General features: G+C 41.5%; 1 protein-coding gene and 2 non-coding genes across 5 annotated transcripts; all 3 read left to right on the top strand.

Annotated features, from left to right (window-relative positions):
• Positions 1–852: 852 nt before the first annotated feature.
• Positions 853–16,894, top strand: LOC133389212 (autophagy-related protein 16-1-like). Of its 3 annotated transcripts, XM_061636445.1 has the most exons (13): positions 853–971; positions 2,902–2,958; positions 3,154–3,201; positions 3,950–4,052; positions 6,451–6,556; positions 7,377–7,447; positions 8,619–8,690; positions 10,193–10,313; positions 11,897–12,002; positions 12,875–13,024; positions 13,399–13,446; positions 15,070–15,171; positions 15,516–16,894. In XM_061636445.1, the coding sequence occupies exons 1-13, from the start codon at positions 868–870 to the stop codon at positions 15,607–15,609; spliced, it is 1,182 nt and encodes a 393-aa protein (XP_061492429.1). In that variant the 5' UTR covers positions 853–867; the 3' UTR covers positions 15,610–16,894. The 3 variants fall into 3 exon arrangements, with proteins under 3 accessions (XP_061492429.1, XP_061492430.1, XP_061492431.1); XM_061636446.1 differs by lacking the exon at positions 3,154–3,201; XM_061636447.1 differs by lacking the exons at positions 2,902–2,958; positions 3,154–3,201.
• Positions 4,649–4,917, top strand: LOC133389891 (small Cajal body-specific RNA 6). Its single transcript, XR_009764198.1, has one exon. It is a non-coding gene; the product is annotated as a small Cajal body-specific RNA 6 (non-coding RNA).
• Positions 7,741–8,006, top strand: LOC133389890 (small Cajal body-specific RNA 6). The gene has a single exon (XR_009764197.1). It is a non-coding gene; the product is annotated as a small Cajal body-specific RNA 6 (non-coding RNA).
• Positions 16,895–21,715: the final 4,821 nt, after the last annotated feature.

The raw sequence follows: 21,715 nt of genomic DNA, 5'->3' as shown, positions 1-21,715 counted from the left end.
ACAGAAAGCGGGACTGGACCAAGATGAAGGAGGTGTGAAAACTGGAGGGAGAAATATAAATAATTTAAGATATGCAGATGATACCATACCACTGGCAGAAACCAGTAATGATTTGAAACGGGAGCTAATGAATTGTTCTTGTCACTGTGGCCTGTGTTCTCCCTCGGCAGCCTCTTTGGAGAGGGGAAAGGTTCGACTGCATCCATTGCCTTTTCCTCCCTGCCCCCTGGCCAGAAGCTTCTTAGTGCACTTCCAAACACATGGTGGGGCCTTGTCCTGACAATCTGCATCTTCCTTGGATATCTCTGAACCCCTCAGCCAACCCCTCTGGGCTACCCTTGGCTTGCTGATTTTGGGGTCTTCACAAGAGACTGGTAGGGTAGACACCTCAGGCTTCCACGTTGAATTGACTTCCTACTTCCCCTAGATAAAACAAGTTGCTGTTGGCTGTGGCAAAAAAAGAAACAAACTATAAAATGTCATCTTCTTTTTCTACAGGACACAGATTACTAGTGTATGGGGGCTAATTAGTTCTGTCATCTTATCACTTTTTTTGTACTTAATTGCCTGGCTGTTCTTGAGGTTACTTTATTATAGAATCCCAAGTTGATTTCCCTCAATTTTTTTTAGTTCTGCTTTGGAGTACACAGAAATTGCACTTGGCAAAATGAAAACAAAATGAAAAGGTTCAGCTGGAATTCCAAGGGCAAAATATGACTAAATATGGCTGTAAAAGGACAGATTGCAGAGTTCCTTTCCCTTTAGCTGTGTAGGGAAACCAGCTTATGAATTCTGTTAAAATGGTAGGGAGCTGCTAAGCCAAAATGCCTATATGTGCATCAACACTCAAATGATTATAAAAAAGGCATGATCCTGTCCTCCAGGGATGACGATATTGAAGTGCTGACGGATGAAACTTCTGATCCTACTGATGAGACCTCTCCGGTGCGTGCTGTCACTCGAACAGCCAGGTAAGAAGAGGGAGGAGAGAAGGATGGATTTCACACTCTCCCAGAAGTTAATAAAATATTTCCAAGTGGTGGGGAAGCGGGGAGGCAGAATAGTAGGTATGTTTAATTATGCAACAGTTTGAGAACTGCTGGCTGCTGTTGTGTCTTGAAAGGGAAAATGCCTTGAGAAAGTTTGTGTTTCCAGTGTTAATGTATTTATGAATTCTTGGCTAACATCAGCAGAGGAGGCAATTAATTTACTGGGTATATCTCCAAACAGACCCTGTTTAAATGGAATGAAGTTCTGTGTTCCCATTCATTTTAGTGGGGAAAAGTGCAATGAAATCTGCTTGTGGTATTCAGGAAGTTACTAGTTTTGAAGTTCTGTGAGGTTTCAGGGGGAGGGTTATTGTGGGACACACCTCTCTTTTTCGCTGCACTTTTTATTGCTAGGGATAGTTTTTTTACAGTATCATTATACTTTAGTAGAAGTATCTCAGAATAATAGCTTGCTGCTCGTCTGTAGGTTCTCCCAGGAAAGAGAGTGAGCAGTACCCGCCCCTTTTTTCCACAAGTCCGCTTTACCATGGTGGTGCTTGTTCCTGGAATCACGGAGCACTGTCGGTCTAATGTAATCAAGGCCAAGAGTTGGCAACACTGCCATATCGGTGGTGCTCTTCCAGTTAAGAGGAGGCATGATGTGTGGAGCTCTTGCAGACAGTTCTTCTCTTGACTGAAAGGACCACAGTGCAGCTGTCCCAGTTGCCACTCGCAGCTTCAGAGAACTGGGATTACCGTGTTGCTCTCCTTCTGGCTGCGGCATAGCCTTGTCATGGTGGCAGCAACTACAGGGGGAAGGAGAGAGTGAAGCAACCTGGCTTTAAGCATTTGGAAGACTAAGAGATAGAAAATGTAAATTTGCAAACGCCACCATAATTAACAAGGGAAATCATATATGCAGCTAGGAACATAGGAAGCTGCCTTATATGGAGTCAGACCGTTGGTCCATCTTACTCAGTATTGTCTACGCGGACTAACAGGCTCTTCAGGGTTTCACACAGGGGCATTGTGAGCCCTATCTGGAGATGCCAGGGACTGAACCTGGAACCTTCAGCATGCAAGGCAAATGCCCTACCGCTGAGCTATGACCTTTCCCCCTGTCAAGCTGTCTTTATCCTGGGCTGTTTCCAACAAAGTACCTCTGCTAGCAGAAGGATTTCCACATGTGTAATGGACCTTCCCTGTGCACCCTCCCCAAATTTAGGGAGGCAGCACGCAAGGAGAAGGATGGGAAATTCTGTTGCACAGCCCAAAGTCCTTGTGCTAGTGGAATGACTTTGTTGGATACCACCCACTGAGTCAGACCCATCTAGCCCAGTATTGTCACACTTCCCAGGGTCTCTCAGCCCAGGATGGAGATGATGGGAATTGAACTTGGGACTTTCTGCATGCAAAACATGTGCTCTGTCACTGAACTGTTGCCCCCTAAAATCGTTTTAAAAGCCAAACTGTCTCCTTTTCTCAATAAAAGGTTCTTATGGAGCTACTCTCCATAAGAACCTATGGCTATGAGTATATTTCAGTATAAGCACCAATATGTGCTCAGCTTCTTGTGGAACATCATCGCCTGAGTGCTTTGGTTAAATCTGGAAACTTCTATTTCTTACTTCCAATCTTATTCTCAAGGTCTAAATGACTTAATTCTCTTTAAGGTGCCTCTCTTTGCTCATCAGCCAGTATGAATTGCACTCAATTCATAATTGGGGATGTGAGCATTATTTCTTCAGTTCCACCATGGTGGCTTTTGGGACTGTCCTGAATTTGAATTTCCTGGTTGAATTTGGGGCTTTGAGAAGGAGAAATACTCTCCTTGTTGCATGGTGTGGGCTATGTGTGTTTTTGATCTCTGCTTGAACAATAAGGTTTAAATCTGTCCTCCCCTCCTCTTTAGTAAGCGACACTCCCAGCCAGCTGGAGGCCTTCTGGACTCTATCACTAATATCTTTGGGTAGGTTAGAATACATTCACCTCTTTTGTTACTTATTGGTTCAATGTACGCCAACCTTTCAGTGATGCGAGGATTGCAAACAGTTGTCCTTATCTCAACATTTTCTAGCTTCTGCCTCTTCTCCCCTCTCCCTTTTTCTTTTGTTTTCCTGTTCCTTACATCTGCTGTGTGCTGACCTCTGATCTTTCCCTCCAGTCTGTCTGAGTCTCCCCTTTTGGGACATCACTCTTCTGATACTGCCAGGTGAAAATTCGCTTGAAATTATTCACACTTAATCCAGCATGTGAGTGAGGGATGTTGAAGCAACTGCCTTGTTTTGATGTTATTTCTGTAGCAGTGAAAAGACTTCTCTATTAAAAGGTGCCCATTACCCTCTTAGATGAAGACTGGGTGAAAACAATAGCAGAGTTCATTGTCAAGTTAACAGTAGTCACAATGATTGTGCTGTGGCCAGTCATTGTAGTTTCTTCCTGCATTAAGAAAAATATCCATGTCTAGATGTAGAAATGCAATATGAGCTTTAGACTAGGGAGCATTCGTAGTATGTACCTGTGCAATTCAATGGGATTTACTTTATATGGGAGAAAAATAAGCACTGTTTTAAAATAATTTTAAAAGCTGGAGGAATTTGACTTGGTGATGATCCTTGAATCATTAGTTTTAATTGAGGACTCTGCATGGCTGCTGTAATATGGTAAGGTCTCCTCCCATTCCGGCATTGGCTTAGAGAGTTGCCATGCAGTCCAGCTGGTACGCATGAGAAGCCAGTTGCAAAGTTTCTAGCAGCCAGTAGAGCCTAAACCATGCAAAACCATCTATTTGGGTGCAACCACCCAACTCTGTAATGCTTGAATCGGGCCTGAGTCTCTCTGCCCCTTCCGTCCCATTCTTATCCTCTTGTCTAGTCGGGATCATCCCCCTGCCGTAATTTGGAGACACAGCTAGTTCCCGTCTATGCATAACTATATGTATTGGATGTGCCCTTTCTCAGGAGGCGCTCTTTATCGTCATGTCCTGTCCCTCAAGATAACACTGATGTACATCCGGGTGGAAGCAAAGAGGTGCGAGTCCCTACCACTGCAGCGTGTGTCTTTGTAAGTATATTTAAGAGACATTCTTTTTGGAAGTAAAACTGATTGCTGAATAGCTTAATTTCTAGGTAAACCTGTTCTTGCTGACTGATTTCTCCCCACTGTCTTGTGCTTACCATATAACCATAACCATTGGGATTTATGGGGAGGTCCTCTCATGCTTCTACATTTTAACTTGCTTGCATTTGAGAGTTTGCAACCACCCTCTGGTGAGCATGATAGGATCCAGCCTGCCTGCCTTCCAACCTTGGAGCAGCAGAGGTGGAAGGTGATCATCCTGGTAATTGCATGGTGACCCCTGACCCCTTCCCAGCACAAAGGATGACAGGAAGGCTAGAGTTGCCACCCTGGGCTCCTACTGGGAGAAAGGGCAGGATATAAATCAAGTAAATAAATAATAATAGAGTTTGCAATCCCCACCCTTTCCAGCCTGATACTTGGAACTGAGGGATTGTACCTGACCATACAGAATGTGAGATCCATGGCCAAAGGAGAGGCCCGTTCCTGGCTACCACAACCTTTTGCTTGGCTTATGATTTTTCTAAAATAAGTCCCAAACTCTGCTAGTGCCCCATCCATTAATAGATTTTTTTTGCTGAGGTCAGTGATGACTGAAGAAAAGCCTGATTGCACTAGTGACTTGCACACCCATTACTTTCTCCCAGCAGCTTTATTTTCTCTTTCATCCACACTACAGTAATGCTGTGAGGTGTTGTGAGGCTGCTGACATTATGTGGATAAAGTCAGTGCTTGTTGCCTATAGTGTAAGGGGCTTGGCACTGACTGTCATCCAACATAAATAGTCAAGGAGCTGCTAGTTTTGGGATGTGTCATAATGTGCATGATCTTTAGTTTTCAAGCTGAGACCTCATAATTGTGAATGGTGCAAAAGGAAGTTCATTCTGTTTAAAAGACCAATTTTCCTACATTAATTGCACTTTTTAATGGTTTCATCTGTTTAGAAAAGATGTCAAGTCACTAAAATGACAGGCATCTAGAACTAATTCAGTTAATGGTAAGAATAATAAATAATAATAATAATAAAATTTTATTTTTGAGTTGCCTATCTGGCCAAATGAACGACCACTCTAGGTGACGTACAATACAATAAAATACAATATAAACACCAAGAAAGGACCGTAATCGATAATTAATTTAAACACCAGTTAGTAACAACAATTAAAAGACTAACCCACCCCAGAAATCCCATAGGCCTGCCTGAACAGCCAGGTTTTCAAGGTCCGGCGGAAACTTGACAGGGAGGGGGCATGGCGAAGATTGAATGGGAGGGAATTCCAGAGGGTGGGAGCCACGATCAAAAATGCCCTCTCTCTGGTCCGCACCAGCCTAGCTACTTTAACTGGTGGGACTGAGAGAAGGTCTTGTGTGGCTGATCTTGTCAGGCGGCATGATTGGTGATGCTGGAGGCGTTCCTTCAGATAAAACGAAGAAAGAAAATACAATGCATAAAGAAGATTCTGCAGTTTAGGTGTTTAGGATCCTCAAACAATATGGTAGATCTTCATTGCCAACAATATACACAACAATATTAAGCAAATCTGGTTTAGGGATTTTTTTTAAAAATAAAAAATGCTGTCTTTAAAACCTGTTTGGTGTTTTGTACTCAATAAACAACACAACATTCTGGGGACAAAAGCTTATCTACCATCACTGTGATATACAGCATAGTGCCATATTTTTCTTGAACGCTTTTCAGTATGTAGACCTTTATCATTCTTCCAGTATTTTGCAGTGAATGTTTGGGCAGCAGTAACACAAGTTAACATGTTATCTGGTTTAACAAGTAATGACATATGTGTCATATCTCAATTTTTTATCATTCCTTTAGTAACTTTGTAACCACAGTGCACAGTCTTAAAAACCACAGCACATCCCCTGCTTTCCTCTATCCTTCCCTTTCTTAAAATTATATATAATTTCAAAATAAGAGATAGTCTTTTATCCCACTGGCTCAGCTAGAGAGAAACGTTTGGGAGACTAAAAACCCCAGAGCCATTGTTCTGGAGATTTTTATTTTAGAGAACTGGTTGTCATGTGAGTTTGGTTTCTTGTATTTGAAATCAAATGGAAAACTAACAGTTCTGACAGATCTGATACATGATCCGTTTAGTGTTGTGTGAGTGTGGTTCATGCTTCAAGCTTCCACATGCTGACAAATCTGGACTCTCCTGATGTTACTTTTTAGAAATGCTAGGATTTTGTTAGCTTGATTTTTTGTAAATTGTATTGTTTTTATTTATATTTTGTATTTGTGTTTTTCTATTTGTGTGTAAGCTGCCTTGGGGGCCTTTTTGGCCAAAAGGTGGCCTAGAAATAAACCGTAACATAACACAACATCTATATAACTGTTCATGTATTGTTTCTTCCCCATCTCTACTAGGATGCTCATGATGGGGAGGTGAATGCAGTGCAGTTCAGCCCTGGCTCTCGGTTACTGGCAACAGGAGGCTTGGACCGGAGAGTCAAACTCTGGGAAGTTTTTGGAGGTAAGCCCTTAAAGGCGTAGAATAAGAAAAAGCAAAGACTTGCCGTGTTTTGAATCCCTGGTGGACAAAAAGAGCTTCCTTCTAAGACTTCTTAGTAGTTGACGTGTTCAAAATGATTAGCTAGTTCTGCAGCTACAGTGCAGAACTGAGAAGCCTTGGGAGCTATTCTAATGTAGTGTCTTAGAATATTGGATTTGGATGTAGGCAACCTATATTCAACTCTTCACTCAGCTGTGATGATAAATGTCTGCTCCCAAACATCTCACTACTCAAAGAAGAGAGGACTCATAATTCCAGTGGTGCAGCACATACTTTGGATGCAGAAGGTTCCAGGTTGAGTCTCTGACATGTCCAGTTAAAAGGCTCTTGGCTATGAAGGCTGGGAAAGACTCTCCGGCCAAGGCTCTGGAGAGCCACCATCAGTCAGAGTAGACAGTACTGAACCAGATGGACCAGCGATTTGTCTTGTTTGCAAATGAGCTTCAGATGGTCAAGAAGGTGGAAATGACCTAATGCTGTATGTCACTAATCTTGGGAGATCAGTTCTGTGTCTTTTTATTGTTGCAATGTTGACTTGAGATACTTTGTCTCTCTTGTGGTGCTGTGATAAACCTGATATATTGTTGTGGTTTGATTTTCCCCCCCAGATTGTCTTATAATATATTTTATGTTGTACTCCACTCTGGCATTGATTTTCATGAAGAGCAGGTTATAATTTACCAAAGTAAATAAATATTGTTCTTAGTTTGGCTGAATGAAATAGACCTGGGTTCAAGCTTTTTCTTGCTTCTCAACTCTTGTTTCTTTTTTTGCCCTGCAGACAAATGTGAACTGAAAGGCTCCCTCTCTGGCAGTAATGCAGGGATTACAAGCATAGAGTTTGATAGTGCAGTGAGTATGTGTTGTACCCCGTTTTTTTGGCAACAGTTTCCCACCCCACATCCCAAACCACATCACTGAAGAAAACCTTCTGGGAAAATGAAATAGTTATCCAGAAATAGGTACACAATTATGAGCCATTTTGGCACTGCTGTATATTTACTTTAACTTGGTTAGGCCTTCTATACATAACATAATGATGTACACTAATTTTTTTTGCCAGGGTATGAAATGTTACTAACTCTAAGGCATTTGGCATAATTATCTGCTGCTTTTGGAATCTGGGCCTAACAATGTTTTGCTGAGGTCAATGATGAATAGTAAAAGGTCTGATTTTCCCAGTGGTTTGCCCTCTTTACCATTGTAGCTCCCAGCAATTTCTCATCCATCATACTCTAGACGTGCTATGATTTGGACAGTATTTGCTGAAAAGTAGAGATATATTCAACTTGTGTTACTCTACAGTACTGGGTAGACACGGCTGATATTGCTATCCAACATAAACAGTTAAAGGAGTTTGAGGTATTGGAGCAACATCTGGGTATATGATCTCAATCTTTTAGCTGAGACCTCTTTTGGAGCAAAACATTTTTCTCTTCCCAAGAGTGCTGTCAAATTATCTGTTGTGGCAGAAAGAAGGTGAGAAGGCAGAAATGGGAGAAGGAATAGGGTGGGGCAGTAAGTGTGAAAACTGTGGGAAATGATAGATGAGTAAAGAGAACTGGGATAGAGGGACTTGCATCTAAGGAAAGAAGCTTGTACAGAAAGCCAGTACAGACTCTTAATGATAAGGGTACTCACTATCTTAATATCAAAAGAGAGAACAGGGGAGGAGATCAAGAAAGAGACTTAATAATGAGAGACCAAGAAGTGGCAGAATTTGGCAGTAGCCTGAAATGAGATAATGCAGAGGGATAATAATATAATGGAAAGCAGTATTTTTAGGTTCAAAGGACCATGCAGGTGCTTGTGGTTCTAGAAAACATTGCTGGAAAAGGGGTAGGGAACCAGTTGCCCTACAGCTGGTGTTGGACTACAGCTCTCATCAGCCCTAGCCAGCATGGCAAGTGGTTAGGTGTGATGGAAGGTGTAGTCCACATAACATCTGGAGGACCACAGGTTCCCCATCCCTGTTCTAAAAGAATAAAACTATTAAAGAAAGGTTAAAATTATATTTCAACAGGGCTCTTATTTATTAGCAGCTTCAAATGACTTTGCCAGTAGGATCTGGACTGTGGATGATCATCGATTACGGGTGAGTGTCTTTTCCCCCAGAAGCATACCTATATGCCTGCTTCTCGCTAGCCTTCTAAATAGCAAAATATGCTAGAAACTTGCAGAGGTCTGCTACAGAATTTTAACCACAACACTTGATACCTTTCAAAATGGAGTTACCTACAAAAGCTTTTATGGTAAACCTGACTGATACAGATTGCTGATACCCCTGGTGCAGTGATTGCATCTACTGTTTGTAAACTGCATGAGAGAAACTGGGATAGATTCTTGGAGGCTTTCCTAAGAAGCTATATACTTTGCAGAATTTTTTTAAAAATGCATTTTAATATTAATATTTAAAGAACTTCTAAAGGATGACACAGACTTCTGAGAAAGCAACAGATTAAAGATGTGTATTTCTCAGTTGCATTTTGAAGTTGGTCTTAGTAAGCAATGAAGGCACATCTCATGTTGAGAGTCTGAAAGAACTGGGCGTGTTTAGCCTGGTGAACAGAAGACTGAGGGGAGATATGATAGCACTCTTCAAGTACATGAAAAGTTGTCACAAGGAGGAGGGCTGGGGTCTCTTCTCGATTGTCCCAGAGTGCAGGACACGGAATAATGGGCTCATGTTGCAGGAAGCCAGATTTCAACTGAACATCAGGAAAAACGTCCTAACTGTTAGAGCCATACAACAATTGAACCAATTACCTAGAGAGGTAGTGGGCTCTCCAACACTGGAGGCATTCAAGAGGCAGCTGGACAACCATCTGTCGAGAATGCTTTGATTTGGATTCCTGCATCGAGCAGGGGGTTGGACTTGATGGCCTTATAGGCCCCTTTCAACTTTACTATTCTATGATTCTATGTTCATCTCTTTCATTTTCTAATCTCTTTCTGCCATAGCTCAATGGTTGAGTATACTATTTGAATGCAGGTGGTCCCAGGTCCAGTTTAAAATGTTCCAGAGTAGGAGGACTGGGGAAAGTGTATTCTGCTAGTTGGAGTGGATAATAAGCTAGATGGACCATGGTCTGTCTCAGTATTAAGGAGCTTCATATAACTAAATACTAAGTTGTGTGAACCTGGAAATAAGTCCTTAAGATTCCCGGAACTGCTTTGCTGGATAAGATATAGGTATAGCTAGTTAGCCACCCATATAACTCTGGGAAGCTGACAAGCAGGATACAGTGATGAGAGCCATCCCCTGTTGTATATCCTCGCCATCATTGTGGCATATTTGGGGTATATTGTCACTGAACACTTAGATTCCATTTAGTGATTGTTGCTTATAGGCTTTCCTCCATGACTACCAACGTCTCACCCAGCTAAACAGCATTTTGTCCTCTGATTTGAGGGCTAGCAAACCCAGTGCTTAAACCGATGTTTTAAACAGAACTAGGAATTTGTTAGATCTCAGTCTATATTGGAGGCTGGGTAACACTTTCAGCGTTGTGTTCTTGCTAAATGATTGAATGGCATGACTGAAGAGAGCAACTGTTGTAAAGTGTATTCACGGACATGATATCAATTTCTTTCTAGCACACACTCACGGGGCATAGTGGAAAAGTCTTGTCAGCCAAATTCCTATTGGACAATGCACGCATTGTATCTGGAAGTCACGACAGAACCCTCAAGCTTTGGGACCTGCGCAGCAAAGTCTGTAAGGAAACTGTTCCACGTATATAGTAGCGGTTCCCTTTCTTGTGTGTGTCTTGCATGTACTGAAAGGGGCAAGAGCAGAACTTCTATTGACTGATTACTTCTCAAAGCATATAAAACAGCTACTGATCACCCCTCTATTAAGATTCTGATACCTACTTGGAATCAAAGTAGTTTGTTTCCTGGGTGTTTCAAGTACAGTGTTTAGTGGGTAGTTCCCTAAGTGAGTAATGTGCCAAACCCACAATCCACTGATAAGCACAGTTGGGCTTCTTGTTGATACCCAAAGTCTTCAAAACGGCTAATCAGTTGACAATTTTTTCAGTACATGGAGATGCTCTTCTGATAACAGGAAAGAGATGAAACCCAGTTCTGAAATAGGCCTGGGCTTCTGATCCGTCTCCACATTGAAGCCACAGCAGTGGCAGGAGAAAAATATCCTGTGTGCCTCTATAAGGGGACATGAGCATATAATATGCTAGTTCCTCTTAAAAGGCTAAACAAGGCTATATACCTGCATTGAAATGTTTTGATTTAGTAACATGTTTTGTTTGCCTGCCTGCCTGTTGTCTTTACACAAAACATCCATCACTTTAGCCACCTTTCTGAGTTAGGTTGAATTGCTGACTTTTTCTGTATGTGATGTCTGTTTTTGAATGAGAATAACCAATATGTATTATCTCTTATATAATATCTTAATACTTTTTTCTTCTAAGTAATTATTTACTCTTGTTTTGCGATGTGTTTAGTGAACTGTACCCTTGTGCCAACGCATATCTAGGCCAGTCACTTCTGCTACCATCCATGCATGATTTGGCCATTACAAGAATCTGCATTAATCCAATTTAGCCAGTAGCTGTATCTCTTGTTGCTTCTCTGTGGGAGCAGCAAAAACTTCCAGAAACTACTTCAGCTACATGTCGAGATATAGATATATATGGCTATGGTTTCAGCAACCTCAATAGCATGCTAGCTTGGGAAAGACACATTCTGATACCAGACTGGCTTTGGCTTTTACCTTCTAACTAGCCTGAAGTTGTCCACCAATTCCTTCTGTTGCTCTCTCCAAAGATTTAAATCAAGCAGCACTGCTTATCCTGTAGCTGTGTCGGATCCATTAACTTCTATATTGCACTGCAAGGAGTCTTAATAGCAGCTACTGAATCTTTAAGCAGTTGAGCAAGAGGGCTCTCCAGTGTCCTCAAAGGCTGTATTTAATTTGAGCATGTTCAGTTGCAAAGCTGTGCTTTCCTTGGCATGCCTCTTGTTGTTCAATGTTTTTGTATTCCTGCAATGCCCAGCAAGAGGGTGCCAGGTTACCATTCTGTTTGAAATTCTTGTGACAGGGTAAGATTGATCACCACTTCTATGGAACTAATTTTCTTTAACAATTGCATGGGAATAGAGGGGTTGGCTTATGGGGGCTGGTGTCTTACTGGTCAATCACCCTTCTACTGGAATAAACTTGATAAAGCTACAGGATTCCAGTAATCTTGTTTGGTGCATGAATGATAGTACTGTTTAACTGTGATTTTTGTTGAGAAGAACATGGATTCAGTGAAGTTATTCCTGTCCTTTTTTAAGGTATAAAAACAGTATTTGCAGGCTCCAGCTGCAATGATCTAGTATGTACAGAGCAATGTGTGATGAGTGGACATTTTGACAAGAAAATTCGCTTTTGGGATATTAGGTAAGCTATTTTGCGGGGAGGGGAAGTAAAAGTGGCCAAGTTGGCACATAAGAAATTCAAAAATACATATGTATTATATCTTGTTCTTCATCACAAGTGATGACAGGGCTGATTACAATACGTTAAGATCAGTAAAATATATTTTAAAACAAACAATATAGCCCATATAGTTTTTAAGTCCCTTGAGTTACTGTGGTTTGAGCTGGGGGATGGGCTAGTAGAAGGGGACAAACAGAGTGAGGGCACCCTGCCTTAGCTGTGGTTCATTTAGATCAGACAGTGTGATCAGAGAAGCTCCCCTGCTTCCAAGGCATGGGGGATTCCTTGAGCTGTGCCTTATGTAGATGGATCAAGGACTGCATTGTTCCCTGGAATCTTAAAAATGGGTCTTTAAGGCTTTTTTCACAGTTGTGTATGAGCTGTAATCAGTGTCAGGGATTGGATGAAAAAGTTGTGATATCTTCAAGGGCTGTTGAAAACACCATGAGCTAAGGGAGAACTCCTGGAAAACAAATAAAGTTTTTTTTAATTCATCAAGAAAACTCATAAATACAGAGCTGATTCTGAATCAAACCAAGATGAGTTTACCTATCACTACTTAAAATATTTCTTTGCAAGCGTTCAGATTAGAAACATGTGATTGTCTTTACATTCTTGCTCAAATGGTTAAAAAAATAAATTCTGTTCCTGACTGCAAGTGGTACAGCATAGAATCTCCAGTCCTGTGTATATTATGTGAATCATGATACCCATTCCATCCCTTATTCATAATCATGTTTGTTGTTAGTGAGGCTTTAGCATTCTCACATGCTGAAGAACCTGATGGAGGTACTCTTAATGAAATGTTAACTGATGTCACCTTCTGTTTTTAGAACAGAGAGTGTAGTACGGGAAATGGAATTGCTTGGTAGGATTACAGCTCTAGATCTAAACCCAGAGAGAACAGAGCTCCTCACCTGTTCGCGAGATGATCTGTTGAAGATTATTGATCTCAGACTCAATGTTGTCAAACAGACTTTCAGGTGAGTACCATTCTACAAGTGGGTTGTAGAGTTATAAGTCTGCTATTTGTGTAGTGTTGAGACTAGGACTGTAGGGTTTGCCCTGATGACATCTGGCAAAGCTAGTAGGCTAGTTTGGACCTGGAAAATCTCTGCTTTGATTGCCCATCTCATACTAATACACAAACCTGTTCTTTATTAAATCCAGTGGTGTGGGGGACCAGGTTCACGTACTTGATGAAAGAGGGTACTGTGAGGAAAACTTCTTGTTATTGGCTTATTAATCTTTGGATCTGTAGAGATGAAATGTCAGTGGTTTTATAGCTGTTGTGGAATTAATATTTGAAGGACACATTTTTATTGAACCATTTTTGTACTTGTTTTTCTTCCTCCAGTGCCCTAGGGTTTAAATGTGGTTCTGATTGGACCAGAGCTGTATTCAGGTAAGAAGCTGAGTTGGTTAGACCATAGGGCACTTGAGAGGGGTGTGATAAATTTCCGATTTTTATGCACTTTCAAGGCCGTAGGTAATTCTCCTTATTGAAAATATTGCCAAATTTCATGACAGACTAACCAGGATTCCACAAGAACTTTTGAGTCTTAAGAATTAAAAGATCCAGCATTAGCTTCAGATCTTTAGCTTCCTTGTATGGATATGATCTATTATTATTTTTTTGCACAGGATGCCTGGTGGGACTGGAAGACAGGTTCCACATAGAGAAACATCTGATCAGTGGGTACTTAATAACAAAAGTGGAGGGGTGGACTTTGTACTTCCCTTTTGAGATAGATTAGAGGTTCTATGCTGGTATGAAGCTCTAGATGGAAGCACATTTTGTTTCCACTAATTAGACAGAAGATATTTTGAGTACCTCCTTACAGAGGACTAGCTTTCCTGAAAACGTTGTGAATTATAGCCCATAACTAACTTGCAGTGCTGCTAATTGTTGCTTTGCGTTGGAGCACAGTTTTTATAGTCCTCTAGACAAGAAGAAAGTAATGTAGCACCAACTCTTGTCTGTATTGCCACCATTCCAGGGAGATCTCTATTCTTTTATGACACCTTGTCCCCTGGTTGGACAAGCAGCTCTTTTACTGTATTCATATTGCAGAATGGAATTTGGAAATAGCAGATACATTGTCAAATAATTGTAACATAGTTGTCTTCATTTTTAGTTGTTATTATTATTTCATTTATATCCCGCCCTTCCCAGCAGGAGCCCAGGTTGTTATATGCCTTCCTGTTGAATACAACTTATGGCGACCCTATGAATCTTTTTATATATATATATATTCATAGGGTTTTCATAGTAAGAGGTATTCCGAGGTGGTTTACTGTTGCCTTCCTCTAAGCCTACGGCACCCGGTAGTCCCAGGTGGTTTCGCATCCAAGTACTAACCAAGCCTGACTCTGCTTAGCTTTCGAAATCAGATGAGATTGGGCGTGTTCAGGTAGAATGGCCATAGGCTTTAGTTTTTAGAGTAGGTGTTAAACCCCATGTTTGAACCCTTGTCGCCTGTGTTTGACACCCTTGAGTACTGCAGTTTCATTGAAACCATTACTATGTCCTTTCTGGATTTGGATCAGATTCTCTCCAGGGTCTGAAAAGAGTGTTTAGCTCATAACTTGAAAGCCCTAGCTTTAAATGGATATGGGTCGCTCTGCCACTCTGGGCTCCTACTGGGAGGAAGTGTGGGATATAAATCAAATAATAAAAATACTGTGTCTGTGCTGCACTTTCTAGGAGGCTTTGGGCAGAATTTCATAGTGATTTTACATTACCTTGTTTTTTAAACGCTGTTAATATTTTGTTTGAATTTTTGTGCACTGTATTCTTTTCTGATGTGTATTTTGTATTTGTATTTATTTTATTTTTTTTGTGAGCCGCCTTGAGGGCCTTTGGCCAAAAGGCGGCATAGAAATAGAATAAACAAATAAAATAAATAATTATGAGCACAGTATAAATTAGTTATGGAGGTCAGTATCTTGACAAAAGGTAAATAAGTCTTGAAGTAAAATTCATCTTTTTCTGCTCTCTCCCTTTACCACATACATGATTTTTCAGCCCTGATGGGAATTATGTGGTGGCTGGCTCAGCAGAAGGGTCACTCTATATTTGGAATGTGCTTACCGGAAAAGTGGAGAGGGTACTCTCCAAGCATCACAGGTGAGCCAAGATGATACCATAAAAATGCCAGAGGTCTTGTGTGGTGGCGGCAATTGCCATATAGAAATAACCTGTGAGTGAAGTCATATACTCCCTCAGTGACTGGCTAAGTTATTAAGGCTGCAGTCCTAACCCTGCTTACCTGAAAGTAAGCCCCATTGAGTTCATGAGTAGACGTGGTTAGGATTGTGCTGTAATTCAGTGTGTCACTGGTATACCTTGAAAAGTTAATGAAAGGCATAATTGTTTAGCAAAGTTGCATGGCTCAAGGAGCAAGTGAATAGCATTTCTGTAGTTAATCTAGACTTCTAGAATCTAATAAACAATTTCTTGCTTCATTTCAGCAACTCAATCAATGCTGTAGCATGGTCACCATCTGGAGCCTATGTGGTCAGTGTGGACAAAGGAAACAAGGCTGTGTTGTGGTCTGAATTTTGACTTGAAAGAGCAAAAACCAGCATGCCAAAAAACCTGCATGGGAGGACATGGGCTGTGTCTGTCTGAACAGTACAGAAGTCCCATGTCTAGGTCCAGTAAAAGGTCTTTTGCTAAATACATAAGCTTGAGACTAGGGAAGGATTCCTGTTGCATCAACCAAGGAAGAAAGTATGTTGCTGGAGTTCAACCTCCATAAAGGATTGGCTGTATTGAGTGGGGTCATTAAGATGTACCACCTCTGCATTGGAAAGAGTTCTTGCACCAGACATCAGTGCCAAACAATTCCTTAATTTCCAATGGCACTTCAAGGTTTGGAGTGCTCTAGCAAAGTTCCTGTATGTCCTGATATTATGCATGTACTGTCATCTATGTTCTCTTCTGTGGGCTGGCTTAAGATGTGAGGTGAAGGATCCTGAAACATAGTAAGGGTGGGGTCTTGACTGTAATCTTTCTTGAACAAGCCCATGACTTTGGCAGTTGTGTCAATGGAGCCTCTAGCCCTTACTAAACACAGCTGCCTGTGTCAGTTTGACTTGTCATAGAGGGAATTGTCTGTCATTTTTCAGAAATGCTGCATCCTCCAAAGCCTTTCCAGGTAGCAGTGGAACAGAAGCATTTTAATGTGACCCAATTTATTTTGGGTGTTAATTGTGGGGCAGAGTGATAAGTGCTGCTGCTGTGATGAAGAATGTACGACTAGCACGACTCCAGCACCAAAGCCAAATACACGGTTACTTCTGCTGTCCTTCTTGTACTGGAGCCTCTTGAGAGCAGAGGAACGATGGGGAAAACAGAGCCCTGAATGTAAATGTCCTGGTGCTGGCAAATTCAGATCACTTGCCTCTGAGTAAATGTGCAATATTCTTCCTGTGTTCAAGCTCTCCCTCTGCCATGGAGCCCGTTGGCCTTCAAATGCACAATATGGTTTGGGCGGGGCTGACTGTGGCACTGAACATTTATCCAGCCAAACACTTTTTCCACACCCAGTGGGCTGTGAGACAAGCCACCAGCATTTAATTGCCTTTTAATTTGCACTTTAATTTTGCTTCCTTCCTAAACTTGATTTCGTAGGGAAGTATTTGTATCGAAGGGCAGAGGTGAGCAGGAATTCCTTATGTCTGGGGTTCTCAGCAAGGGACCACTCTTGTTCTGACAACTTCTGCAAAGGAAAACAGGAAGTACACGGGACAAAAATCTTATTTATTGTATTAACCCGCCCACTAGTACTTGACTTACTATAAATAAACCTGTGTCCTGCTTCTAAATCCACGCTGCTTTCCTTTTTTTCTTCTGTTATCTGCTGTGGGGGTATGGTCAGGTGGAATGGAGAAAAGAGTTTGAACAGATGACTTGAAGGCTTTTTCTCAAGCAGTTTATCATGGCTTGCAAATTTTGTGCTGGGATACCATGGCGGGGGAGCAGGAAGCTCTTTAGGATATACATGTGGGCAATGCTAGCTGCTGCTAACAATCTTCCCTTCCTTCTGTTAGCCACAAGGTGGTGAAGGCCAGAGAAGTAATGCCTCCCACTCTTTTCACCTGAGCATTATAGCCTAGTTCAGTGTTCTACCCAAGAATGTGCTTGAAAGGAGATCAAATGAATTTGTCATATTCTGCAGAGGGAAAGTTCAGGTTATAGCTTACAGAACCTTAATTTAATTTTCAGTACACACAACATCCGCACTTACTTCTCTCCCTCCTGCCTACATAAGTGATAATTAAAACTAATTTGTCACAAAGTTCAAATCTACTGAAACTAAGAATTCCACACACAGACCCTGGAGCACTTTCCCTCGATTCATATCTCTGTAGTCTCTTGTCTGAATCAGAGCACATTGTAAACGTGCCTAATTTTCACATCCTCCTTTTTCAAGATCTATCAACAGGGCAGCATCCAGAGTAAAAGCTGCTCACCACAAAGAAGGTCTTTGTGGAGCTGGGCTGTAAGTAACACTGATGGGCACTCGACTGGTGCCTTCTGGCTGTAGCAGTTCCATGTGCAAACAGCTGCTGGGGTGGAGAGAGTTAACCTTGGCATTCATTAACAAGTTTCAGATTGAGGGAAGGTTAGGAAGAGTGCGGAAGCAGAGTTGCTGCTATGAACTGCCATAATGTGACTACTTTGTGTGTCACCAGTTTAGCTGGCCCCCTGTCCCATTTCCAATGTGCATAGAGCTCTTAGCTGCTTTACAGTGGTAAAGAGGGTGCCAGTCTGCCCCATTTAGCAAGAGGATTTTTATTTTTATTTTGGTTTCTCATCTGTGCAATGTTTCATGCTAGTCCTGCTAGAGCAGAAGTGGGCTCTACCTGGCCTGCAAGCCTAATCCCACCATGTTCTCAGATGTGGGGCAGGTAAAGACACAGGCACCTGCAAATCACTCAGCTGATCATCAGGGGTTGCAAAATGCGATGCGTAAAATTATGCGAGCCCTGAAAATTTAGCTGTTGGCAATACTAGAAAAAATTAACAAAATGACTGCAATTGCAACCTTAAACAGGATTTATATGTTTGGTGCCTTGATGCCAAAAATATTGGGTATCTGTATATCCTGGCTAAGAAAGTATCAGCATAGGATGCTGCCTTATACCAAGTCAAACCATTGGTCCATGTAGGTCTTGTCTATGCTGACTGGTAGTGGCTCTTTAGGTTTTTGGATGAGGCCCAACTCTACCTGGAGGTGCTGGGACCTTTTGCATGTGTTCTTCCACTGCATTAAATCCCTTGTCTGCATTGTGCACTGCTGCCCTCAAGGATATAACACATGCCCAACACAATTCCCCGTGCTGAATCAGTGGGATGAAGGATTACTTGAGGATTATGCTTAGTTTCCAAAGAAGGACAACGGTACAGGCTGAGGTGGGAGCGGGCAAGGGCTTGTGTAATAAATGAGGCTGGGTTAGTCTTAAGCTATTAAGTGGAGTGTTTCAATGGAACGGTGGCCCAATGCAACATTTTGTGATAAGAGTTGTGATTTTACACACTAAGGAACTGTGGCTCTCATTTTGGGGAAAGTTAAAATCAGAAGGGGATATTTTATGCCTCTGTACTATGGTCAAACTAGAAATCGTGTTAAATACCATCAACAAGCCTTGGGATAAAATTCAGAAGAAGTGAGGTCTGCACGAACTGGAAAGTGCAGCAATGTGTCAAGCTGCCTTCTTCCTTTGGAAACTGTTGTTTGAACTAACAAGGAGTTTAGGAGGCTTTGGGCTCCTTGGACTTGCTACACTTTTAGCATGAGTAGTTAGCTCTGTCTTCCATAGAAGTACAAGCTTTATGACACTGAGGCCTCCTTTTTAAATAAATTTTAAACACATTGCTTACAATTCTTCTGCACCCACTGAAAAACTGATTAACACATGCATTGATGGGTTTAAAGTGTACTCAGATATGCTGTCCTCTTTAGCAAACAGTTTTAGATTGCTTGCTATTTATCATTCTTCAATTAATCCCAAGTATAGTGAATTATATTTTCCCAGCTTTCATATCTTCTCTCTGTTCCCTAGATCGCATCACTGTCTTGGCAATCATAAACATTAGAAATTAAGTATGTTGCTGCAACCTTTAAAAAAATATTTTACATCATTATTGAAAGGGCATTGGTGGAGAAAAGCTATGAGACTTGACCTAACTAGGTCAAGAAGTTGATAGGAATGCACATCTTCATCCAGAGCGGGCAGGTAACAGGGACCATATAAGATGATGAATGGGGAGGGTATGCTATCTGTGCTGCTTTTATCAGCTTAACATGTGCACAGCAACATCCAATATCCACATTCAAAAGGTTTTGCTTCCCCCTAAAAATCAAAATGCTAATGACAATAGTATAGTTCTGCACATGGGGAGGTGCAGCTCTAATGTGTGTGCAAATCCACTGCCATGTGGATAAACATAGCTATATCATGGAGACTACAGCTGGTTCAAAATTTTTATCCATTCTTCGAAGGAAGACCTGCCACTTCTGTTTCCATCATATACTAAAAACAGTTCCTAGGTTCTGTCACACTTTGATGCCACAGTCTTCCATGACCAATAAATGGAGCCTATGGTAAGGTTATGCAGATAGAGGCTGGCTCTGTTCTCCATGGCGCCCATTGAGTTCTATGGGACAAATGTTAGTATAATTGCCTCCCTGTTCTATTCATATTAGTGAGAACACTTGAGATATGAGACAGATGTAGTTCCTGTTCTGTTATCCCCCTGAACTAATTATTTTACTTTGTTCCATATGCAGTAGGATCAAATTGGCCCTCCATGCCTGACACTGGATAGCCTAGTCTCCTTCAAAAGGGATCCCAAGAGTGTGTCTCTGGGTATAGAATGCATAGAGATCCATTGCTTCCCTCTCACTGAGGGCCACCCATTCATCAAGTGTAATGGCTACATCGTATGGCATGCATATATGCTTAACATATTTTCCCATTTCACAACATCCAAAAGGCATTTCTTATTGTTAAGATGTATAATTTTTAAGGAAAATTCAATAAGCATGTGGCAACCTCAAGTCACTGGCCTAGTTCACATGTGACACTAAGCCAAGCCATGACAAATGGGTGGCTACTGCACTTCTCCCCCCATCTTGTTGTCACTGCGCTACTAAAGGCTAAGCCATGGGTTGTCTTAAAATTGTGTCCAATGTATGGTTTGTATCCCTCTAGCAAACCATGAACATAGGAACATTTGTCTATCTAGCTCAGTGTTGAGCAGCAGCTCTCCCAGGTTTGAGATAAGGATCTTTCTCAGCCCTACCTGCAAATGCTGAGGACTGAATCCAGGACCTTCTTCTGTACCACTGAGCAGTGACCCTTCTCCAAATCTGTAACTGAGGTTTGTTCTTGGTTTGCTGCTTGTACATTGGGGGAATACAAACCAAGTGCCCAGGTTCAGACATAACTCTAAGCAAAACCATGGGTTAGACCCAGGTAGTGTCCAACAGGACCAGGGGAGCAGCACAGCGGCAATGATCATTGCTGTGGGAATGTACAAGTTTGCTCATTCATGCTAAGCCATGGTTTAGCTTGCTGTTACATGCAAATCAGGTCTCTCTATACATTGTTTAATCATTTGCCATATGATATGCTGGTATCTAAGTTTTGTTTCTAATATCTGGGATATAGTATTCTAACTGCTACAATAATATAAGTGATTTATGACCTCAAAACATTTGTGTTGAGGTTATATATATATAGATATAGTATATGTGTGTCATGGGCCCCGTGAAGAGTGCAGCGGGGTTTGCCGATGTGACAGAGGGGGAAATCACAGGGGAAGTGCTTGCAGAAATCTCTGGCAGCACCGTGTCTAGTGAGTCTATTGATGTCAGTACCCCCCCTTCATCAATGGCACAGAGAGAGAGAGAGATAATCTCACTGACACCCAGCCCAGACTCAGTCATCGGACAGATAGACTCTAATGAACTGACTAGACTCTTCCAGAGAGATAAGAATGAGAATAGTTTGTCAGAGATGGAGATAATGATTTTTCCAAGGTCACATAGACTGGATAAAATAAGACTTCAACTAGAGAAATTATCCTCTGCTCCTTGAAGGAATCTGTGGCTTGCTGCAAAGGCTAAAAAGTGCTAGAGTTAGTTAAGGCAAGTAAAGTGCCTTTCCACCTCTCTATTTAAAATGTCTGGGCGTGATAAGGTCATTGTGACAATTCTCTGTTGCTGCTTGCATACCTAGTTTGCATCTGTTCTGCCTCGTATGTTTTGATGCTGTGTTCCTGTACTGACTGCTGAAATAAAGCTTAATGCAAAATCCTGTCTTCAAATCCCGAGTCTGCTTCTCTGGTTGGGAGCAAGGACTCTGTGTGCATGCGTGTGTGCTGGTCAACAAAAAGAACAAGGGATCTAACTGAAATTCACAATTCAATATCCAACAGATTTGATGCTTTTGTACCAAGGCAGGTAACCTCAATAACTGGATGAAATACCACTTTGTGATTGACAATGTTCATTATGCTGGACTATAACTGGATTATAATTAGCCTGTTAATCTTAACTCTTTATTGAGACACAAATTGTTGTACACCATCCGGAAATTCTGTTAAAATGAAGGAAAGTATAGAACTGTGTTAAATAAAAGCTTCTGTTCATTTTATT

This window comes from Rhineura floridana, chromosome 7 (assembly GCF_030035675.1).
Source record: "Rhineura floridana isolate rRhiFlo1 chromosome 7, rRhiFlo1.hap2, whole genome shotgun sequence".
NCBI classification, from domain to species: domain Eukaryota; kingdom Metazoa; phylum Chordata; class Lepidosauria; order Squamata; family Rhineuridae; genus Rhineura; species Rhineura floridana.
The sequence above is the reverse complement of the archived record's forward strand: the minus strand, read 5'-3'. Positions and strand labels throughout refer to the sequence as shown.

What these genes read in the sequence shown, in the direction of transcription:
- LOC133389212 (XM_061636445.1), top strand. Translation starts at nt 868, where the DNA reads ATGATCCTGTCCTCCAGGGATGACGATATTGAAGTGCTGACGGATGAA. An exon ending in GCATAGAGTTTGATAGTGCA is followed by an intron (nt 7,448 to 8,618) that starts GTGAGTATGTGT and finishes ATATTTCAACAG; the next exon opens with GGCTCTTATTTATTAGCAGC. An exon ending in TGGACCAGAGCTGTATTCAG is followed by an intron (nt 13,447 to 15,069) that starts GTAAGAAGCTGA and finishes ATGATTTTTCAG; the next exon opens with CCCTGATGGGAATTATGTGG.